We start from the raw sequence: 8,948 nt of genomic DNA on the forward strand, positions 1-8,948 counted from the left end.
TCACCGATGGATCAAAGGATCCTAAGAGTGGTCTTACTGGGTTTGCATTCACTATTCCAGAGCTGAAGATAAGTATTAAAGAAAGAACTTCTGATCATTTAACAGTGTTTACGGTTGAGTTGTTAGCTATTTTAATGGCATCACAGTGGGTAGAACAAAATAAAATTGGCAATGTTCAGATAGTTTATCTTCATTGATGTCTCTACAGTCTTTATCAACTAATAACAGACTTGATATTGTATATGAAATGTATGAAATTATGTTCAGACTTCAGCAAATAAAAACAGAAATCAGAGTTATGTGGATTTCAGCTCATAGGGGGATTGAGGGGAATGAAGCTGCAGACGCAAGCTCTGAAACATGATAGAATTATGGAAGTAGCATTTAGTAAAGCTGAAAGTAAAGCAAAAATAAGGAATAATATTATGAAGGACTGGCAGAAACAATGGGATGAAGGGAAGAAGGGACGGCATTTATACAATATTAAACAAGTGGTGGGAGAATGAAATCAATAGGCAGACATACAAGAGAACATATAATTATTTGGAGGCTGAGATTAGGGCATACTGGGTTGAATAAAACAATGCATTTATTGAAAAAACATCCATCAGGTATGTGTGAGTGTGGAATAGAGGAAGAATCAGCGGAACATGTGATTAGCCAATGTGTCAAGTATGAAAATCAAAGGATAAAATTAAGAGATGAATTAAAGAAATATGGAGAGAGCACATTAAATCTTAAAAACCTATTCAAAGTTGGAGATCAGATATATAAAGCTTTGTTTACTTTTTTGAAAGAAACTGGTTAAATTAAAAGAATTTAACTGCTAGGGTTTTTTTATTTATTTTATTTTATTTAATTTGTTCTTCTTAACTATACATTTCTGGTCCACACTCCAGCACAGTAGGGAGCAGATATGCACCTTAAACGTTAGGTGCCACCCACCATTATAAATACAAGAAAAAGAAGAAGTCTCCTTTCTAGTGTTAGTTTGTCTCAGTCTAGATCCGGTTCACACTCCAGTACAGTAGGTGGCGGTAATGCACCATTGAAACCGCTGTTAAACATCAAGGAAGAAGAAGAAGAAGAGGGTTGTATGGTGAGGGTGAGTCCTCTTTTTCTTCTCTATTATTTGCTTTTTGGTGTCGTGCATGGATTATTTTGCATAATTCAGTTTGAGGGCAGCAGGAATTTGAGGTAGGGTAGAGTGTGGGAAAACACTCCCTTACTGTTTTTCCCAAAATAACCACAAGATAAATGTTTATTGTAACTATGGACTATGTTGACGAGAGTGATCAAAAGAAAGATAAAGAGGTAAAGATCATGTTCCATTAAGAGATTTTGTAAATTTCCTACCATAAATATATCAAAACTTAATTTTTGATTAGTAATAAGCATTGCTAAGAACTTAATTTGAACAAATTTAAAGGCGAATTTCCCAATATTTTGATTTTGTTTTGCACCCTCAGATTCCAGATTTTCAAATAGTTTTTTTATTTATTTTGGCCAAATATTACAACAAACACATTTAACTTTTGTTTCACAGAAAAAAATTGCACAGTCCTTAAAGGGGGCATTATCCGCCACCCTACCCTAAATGTCAGCTTCTCGTATGAATGGTGCTGGAGTGATTTGTTTAAATAACGTGTGGTCAGTACAGAAAGGAGAGTTATACTCCAGAAATGCCCTTCGTTCAACCGACAAAAACAATCGCTGTGATTTAGTGTTCCTCCGTTCATAACAGATGAGTTGAATATGGCTCAGGCATGGACAAATAGTTTCACAAATGAGGAAAATAAATCCACCTTAATTAAACTAATTCCAACACTTTGGAATGTGGAAAAAGAAAATAGCATTTTGGTGAATTTTATACATATATATATGTGTGTGTGTGTGTGTGTGTGTGTGTATATATATATATATATATATATATATATATATATATATATATATATATATATATATATATATATATATATGCTAAGTACTGTACCTGTATAAAGGGAGGTAATTGAGGTAAATTATTGTGGTTGTGTACTTGGTACATATGAAATATACCTGTATTCATTCACTCTGGACACTAGGAATGTACTATAAACTTCAGAACGGGAAAATATTTTGTTGAATTACATTTTTTTTTTTTTTTTTTATTCTCACCTGTAGTAAGTAATTCTTGTCACTTTCACCCCCGGCTCTTAATGCATAGTTTTTCCTTCTGGAGCATCAGTGTTTGATCCTTCTGTAATAGCTGCATATGAGTATCTCTGCTGTCCTCAGTGTGAAAAGATACATACAGAAATCATACAGTCATTGTTGGAATGGATTCAAATGCACAAAAAATGCTGTAAACCCAAAAGAAATTGTGGGACCTTGAGGATTTTTCTGAAGAACAGCAGGCAGTTTAACTGTTCAGGATAAACAAGGGACTCTGAACAACTATCACGAAACAAAAAACACAGCTGTGGATCAATCAGGTAACAACACAGTATTAAGAATCAAGGGGGTGTACACTTTTGAACTGAGTCATTTTTATATATTCAGCTATAAATTTCTCTTGTGGACTATATGTAAACCTCTTTTATGTGAAATATCTTATTCAGGTCAGTACTAAATATTAACATTTTGCAGATTCTGAAAGGGGGATGTAAACTTTTGACCTCAACTGTATATTAACAAACACAATGTAATTTAATGAAAAACATTTGATTTCTTGTTCATTTCTGCAAATCTTCTTCTTCCACACAGAAATTCATGTTCGGTAAAACTCCTCCCACAACAATCACACATTCAGCAATTCACCAATAAATGCTGGAATATTCCCATCAGTTTACGAGTGAAGACGCGCATCAGAGCATCAGGAAGAGCTGAAATCTGATCAAAGACTGAGTTTATTAAAGAGGACAGAGAGAAGATGAGAGATCCAGAACCCTGCAGAATCAAACACACTGAAGATACTCAACAACTAACAGGTTGCTCTTTATTCTTCATTCTTCATTAATAATGCTGACAGTTAGAAAACTTCACACAGTTTAGATTTTGGTTTGTTCTGACAGGAAAAATCTCTAGAGCTGTTAAATAATTTTGCTGAAGCATCAAATAATAAAGGGACACTTCAGCTGGGTTTTTTCAACTAAATGTATGTTAGATTGAGTCTCCACGCCAGATAATTAAGATCCAGTCCCGGATGCCAGATCCTGTCAGAAAAAAATATCTATTTTGTCTGGTATCTGAACAAATAGTCAGCAGGGTAGTTGATACCCAAAACCCATTAATATCAGTCTTGTCTGGTATCAAAACTGTATTAACAATCTTTTATCAACCAAGAAGTTGACTGAGCAAAGCCAGAGAAGAGAAGAAGCAGGAGACAAAGAGATAATGATAAATTATAATAAATTAATAAAAACAGAACACAAATGTATGGTCGCTCTCTTGACGTCACGTCCTGCTGGTGTGCCCTGATTGGCCACCAGATGTCACTGTGTGTTTGTTTGAGCACATGGCTTGTTGTTTGTGCCATGTGCTCTCCTGTCTATTGTCTGACCCCGCCCTCCTTGTTATCTCATTATTGTTTCAGTGACTTCACCTGTGTCCTCCTCATTTGTCTCCCCATTTATTCTCCTGGTGTCTGCAGTCCTGTGCTGTTTCGTTATTTCATGTTTGATGTTTAGAGTTGTGTGTGGGTATGTTTGCAGGTACTGCAGTTCTCTGTCTGCCTGTTTTTCCCCTTCGAGGTGGTTTTTGTTCATTTTTTGTTCTCTTTTATTAAAAGACCCACTTTTTGCCAGCATTTGAGTCTTCGTCTCTCCTCACCCGTGACAGAACGAAACAGCCAATTGAAGACTCAGCGGCGATGGGAATCTTTTTATTCCCAGCTCCCGGACGACAGAGGAACCAGACCCCAGCCAGTGGGCCGCATCCCTGCCCGCAAGACAATCGTCCTTTTGGACGGTATGCCGAAGACCTCTTTTATGCAGGCCAGGAGCTAGGGATTGGAGAGAGCACCCTCATCCGCCTGTTTTTAGCGGGCCTGGACGAGCCTGTCAAATGGGAGGAGCTGGGGGAGCTAGATACGTGGTCCTATTGGGAGGTGGTCGACCACGTCATCCATTTGAAGGAGGTGGAACTGCGGGAGGGTGCCCCCCCTCCCAGTCTGGGCTGTCCTTCCAGAACCTCCTCGGATCGTGCTGGCCGCTTCCAGATTCTCGGATTAATTCTTTGGGCGTCCCGGGCTGAGACGCAGCGTGGAGGATCCTCTGCTGATGTCGGTGAGGGAGGCGGTGGCCGCTCACCTTCCACCCGAGGCGGCGGTGCCCGCTCGCTGTGTTCCCAAAGCGGCGGTGCCCGCTCACAAGGCTTCCGAGGCGGCGGTGCCCGCTCACAAGGCTTCCGAGGCGGCAGTGCCCGCTCGCAAGGCTTCCGAGGCGGCGGTGCACGCTCACAACGCTTCCGAGGCAGCGGAAGTGTCTGCTCACAATCCTCCTGCTCTGCCTGACCCACCTTGGCATCCTGCTCTGCCGGGACCACCCTGGCACAGAGGTTTTTCCACGGCCCTGGCCCACCATCCCTCCCCCTGATCCACCTCTGGCCCAACTCCCTCCCAGACATTTTGGATTTCAGTTTTACTGTGGAGCATCTGGAATCTGCTCCTTAGAGAGGGGGTTGTGTCACGTCCTGCTGGTGTGCCCTGATTGGCCACCAGATGTCACTGTGTGTTTGTTTGAGCACATGGATTATTGTTTGTGGTTTGTGCCATGTGCTCTCCTGTCTATTGTCTGACCCCGCCCTCCTTGTTATCTCATTATTGTTTCAGTGACTTCACCTGTGTCCTCCTCATTTGTCTCCCCATTTATTCTCCTGGTGTCTGCAGTCCTGTTTCGTTATTTCATGTTTGATGTTTAGAGTTGTGTGTGTGGGTATGTTTGCAGGTACTGCAGTTCTCTGTCTGCCTGTTTTTCCCCTTCGGGGTGGTTTTTGTTCATTTTTTGTTCTCTTTTATTAAAATACCCACTTTTCGCCAGCATTTGAGTCTTCGTCTCTCCTCACCCGTGACAGAACGAAACAGCCAATTGAAGACTCAGCGGCGATGGGAATCTTTTTATTCCCAGCTCCCGGACGACAGAGGAACCAGACCCCAGCCAGTGGGCCGCATCCCTGCCCGCAAGACAATCGTCCTTTTGGACGGTATGCCGAAGACCTCTTTTATGCAGGCCAGGGGCTAGGGATTGGAGAGAGCACCCTCATCCGCCTGTTTTTAGCGGGCCTGGACGAGCCTGTCAAATGGGAGGAGCTGGGGGAGCTAGATACGTGGTCCTATTGGGAGGTGGTCGACCACGTCATCCATTTGAAAGAGGTGGAACTGCGGGAGGGTGCCCCCCCTCCCAGTCTGGGCTGTCCTTCCAGAACCTCCTCGGATCGTGCTGGCCGCTTCCAGATTCTCGGATTAATTCTTTGGGCGTCCCGGGCTGAGACGCAGCATGGAGGATCCTCTGCTGATGTCGGTGAGGGAGGCGGTGGCCGCTCACCTTCCACCCGAGGCGGCGGTGCCCGCTCGCTGTGTTCCCAAAGCGGCGGTGCCCGCTCACAAGGCTTGTGAGGCGGCGGTGCCCGCTCACAAGGCTTCCGAGGCGGCGGTGCCTGTCCACGTTCCTCCCAAGGTGGCGGTGCCCGCTCACAAGGCTTCCGAGGCTGCGGTGCCCGCTCACAAGGCTTCCGAGGCGGCGGTGCACGCTCACAACGCTTCCGAGGCAGCGGAAGTGTCTGCTCACAATCCTCCTGCTCTGCCTGACCCACCTTGGCATCCTGCTCTGCCGGGACCACCCTGGCACAGAGGTTTCTCCACGGCCCTGGCCCACCATCCCTCCCCCTGATCCACCTCTGGCCCAACTCCCTCCCAGACATTTTGGATTTCAGTTTTACTGTGGAGCATCTGGAATCTGCTCCTTAGAGAGGGGGTTGTGTCACGTCCTGCTGGTGTGCCCTGATTGGCCACCAGATGTCACTGGGTGTTTGTTTGAGCACATGGATTATTGTTTGTTGTTTGTGCCATGTGCTCTCCTGTCTATTGTCTGAACCCGCCCTCCTTGTTATCTCATTATTGTTTCAGTGACTTCACCTGTGTCCTCCTCATTTGTCTCCCCATTTATTCTCCTGGTGTCTGCAGTCCTGTGCTGTTTCGTTATTTCATGTTTGATGTTTAGAGTTGTGTGTGTGGGTATGTTTGCAGGTACTGCAGTTCTCTGTCTGCCTGTTTTTCCCCTTCGGGGCGGTTTTTGTTCATTTTTTTCTTCTCTTTTATTAAAAGACCCACTTTTCGCCAGCATTTGAGTCTTCGTCTCTCCCCACCCGTGACAACACAGAGTTAATACTTGAGGATCCTCAGATCCTTCATGATGTTGATCAAACATATTTAATAGTTTTCCCTATAGATACATCAGATTTGTGCCTATAATGTTTTAAAAATAATAATTTGAAGATCAATGTTCCTCATTCAAGGAAAGATTCAGGGACGTATAATTTATAAAACTGCATCAAAATAATCAATTGTCTACTTTCTGCTTTTATATCAGGGTTAATTTTTATGTCCTTTCACTTTTCTGATTAGTTTTTTTAACGAGTTACTGACAAATTACTGTTTTTACTTTTGTTTCAGAGTTGATTGAAGATAATGAAAAGAAAGGAGAATTGAGTGAAGTTGAGGAGAAAAATCATGTCAGAAGTGGAGAAAAACCCAAACAGAAAGATTTAAAGGAAAAAAGGGCCAAGAAATCTTTCACCTGCACTCAGTGTGGAAAGAGTTTGAAATACAAATGTCTTCTTGAGCGTCATATGAGAGTTCATTCTGGAGAGAAACCGTTCACTTGTGATCAGTGCAGGAAGAGTTTCACACAATCATCAAACCTTAAGAAACACATGATCATCCACACTAGAGAGAAACTGTACACATGTGATCAGTGCGGAAAGAGTTTCTCACAATCAACACACCTTAAGGTACACATGAACATCCACACTGGAGAGAAACTTTACTCATGTTATCAGTGCGGAAAGAGTTTCTCACAATCATCAGCCCTTAAGGTACACATGAACATCCACACTGCAGAGAAACTGTACTCATGTGATCAATGCGGCACAACATTTTTGTGTGCTTCATACCTGAAGAAACACCTGAGAGTTCATACTAAGGAGAAGCCACATTCATGTAATTTGTGTGGAAAGAGTTTTTCAGGTCCAGAATATTTAAAAGTGCATCAGAAAGTTCATAACGGTGTGAGAGAGTACATGTGCTTTGAGTGTGAGAAGACTTTTACTACAGCGAGCCATTTAAAACAGCACCAGAGGATTCACTCTGGAGAAAAACCTCACAAGTGTTCACACTGTGACAAGAGATTCAGTCAGTCAGGAACCCTGAAAAGACATGAGAGGATCCACACTGGAGAGAAACCGTATCACTGCACTGCATGTGGGAAGCGTTTCAATAACTCATCTGGTCTACACAGACATACAAAAAACAATCACAGTAAATAGATCATCTCCAGATCCAGCACTTTCAGGTCTGATGCTGCTTTCTCATCAAATGTGACACAATAATGCATCAAGCAATAGAATATCATCTGGATAAATCTGTCATTACATGTGACGTGACAAAGAGACATTATCTAAAGTTTTCACAGTGAATAAAGTTCATCTTCAAAACCAGCAGATTCAACTCATATTCAGATCAACTCAAAGATGGAGTTCCTCCCCAAAGAACAATATCCAAAAGTTTTGTTATTGTATATCATTTTGCTTCATGATATAAATTATATCATTGTGCTTTCTTATGGGTTACATATTATGTGCTATTTTGTTCATATGTTCAATATATTTAATAAGCATGATTGTAAGAATAGTAACACCATTAAAACCTTTCAGAGACCCCAAAATGTTACTTTTTTTTAATGTTTGAATGTTACCTTTTGTTATTAATACAAGCTGTTTATAGTAAAGCACAGTGTTTCAGTCAAATCCTAGATACAGAGATGTTAAAGGACATGTTTAAAAATTCTACATTTCAGATTTAATGCATTAAGAGGGCATTTGGTAGTTAAAAGTTTCAACTGCTTAATGCATTTAAGAAATAAGATATTGTAAATAATGAATAGCAATATAGGAGCTCTTGTTGAAGAAACATGAGGTCTTTAAAATCATAATACAGACCCTGAGCTATAGAAGTAATGATTCTGAATAGTTAAACAGTTGTATTGCTGCTTGTTCTATGACCAGTAATTTGTCTTATTTTTAGTCTCCACCATCATATAGGGCTAGATGGCTCCAGCTTCAGAAGTAGCAGAACATTACACCGAATGGATGGGTGTGATATCTAAATTCACTGAGTAATCTCAGTGTGATGGTTTGAAGATATACAATTGATTTTAGTAATTAAATACTTCTCTGATTAACCTGTCTCAGTGTTTTAACATTAGTAGGTGGTGTCAATGGCTCTTATGGTTCTTGAGTGCACCTTTCCTCAGCTCAAGATTCAAGATTCAAGAGTTTTATTTGTCACATACACAATTATACAGAGTATAACCAGCAGTGAAATGTAGGTCAGGTCCACTCCAAGGACAGTGCAATTATAAAGTATACAAATATTAAGAAGTACAAACATAAAATAAAAGATAAGATAAAATAAGATAAGATAGGATAAAAAATATAAATATAAAGGTGCAGGTCAGTATGTTGTTGACAAATAGTAATGAGAGGAATGTGCAAAAAGTTGTACAGGGTATTTGAATAGCAGCAATATGAGGTAGAGAAAAATTATGAATAGCTTATTGATATATGATATTTACATGGAGAAAAAATTATGAATAACTTGTTGATATGGTGATATTACATGGAGTCAAGTGATATTATGACAGAGTTAGAGTTTAGGAGCCTGATGGCCTGGGGGAAGAAGCTCCTCCTAAGTC

General features: G+C 41.1%; 1 protein-coding gene across 3 annotated transcripts; it reads left to right on the forward strand.

Moving 5' to 3' along the window:
* Positions 1 to 1,047: 1,047 nt before the first annotated feature.
* On the forward strand, positions 1,048 to 8,433 carry LOC306852853 (uncharacterized protein). 3 transcript variants are annotated; one of them, XM_079389965.1, is made up of 4 exons: positions 1,048 to 1,105; positions 2,278 to 2,474; positions 2,746 to 2,969; positions 6,650 to 8,433. In XM_079389965.1, exons 3-4 carry the CDS (start codon positions 2,912 to 2,914, stop codon positions 7,519 to 7,521), a joined length of 930 nt encoding a protein of 309 aa, XP_079246091.1. In that variant the 5' UTR covers positions 1,048 to 1,105; positions 2,278 to 2,474; positions 2,746 to 2,911; the 3' UTR covers positions 7,522 to 8,433. The 3 variants fall into 3 exon arrangements, with proteins under 3 accessions (XP_079246091.1, XP_079246090.1, XP_079246092.1); XM_079389964.1 differs by having other exon boundaries at positions 1,070 to 1,105; positions 2,207 to 2,474; XM_079389966.1 differs by lacking the exon at positions 2,278 to 2,474 and having other exon boundaries at positions 1,070 to 1,105.
* Positions 8,434 to 8,948: the final 515 nt, after the last annotated feature.

Source organism: Barbus barbus (assembly GCF_936440315.1).
Source record: "Barbus barbus genome assembly, chromosome: 3".
Taxonomy (NCBI): Eukaryota; Metazoa; Chordata; class Actinopteri; order Cypriniformes; family Cyprinidae; genus Barbus; species Barbus barbus.

What these genes read in the sequence shown, in the direction of transcription:
- LOC306852853 (XM_079389965.1), top strand. Translation starts at nt 2,912, where the DNA reads ATGAGAGATCCAGAACCCTGCAGAATCAAACACACTGAAGATACTCAA. An exon ending in AGATACTCAACAACTAACAG is followed by an intron (nt 2,970 to 6,649) that starts GTTGCTCTTTAT and finishes CTTTTGTTTCAG; the next exon opens with AGTTGATTGAAGATAATGAA.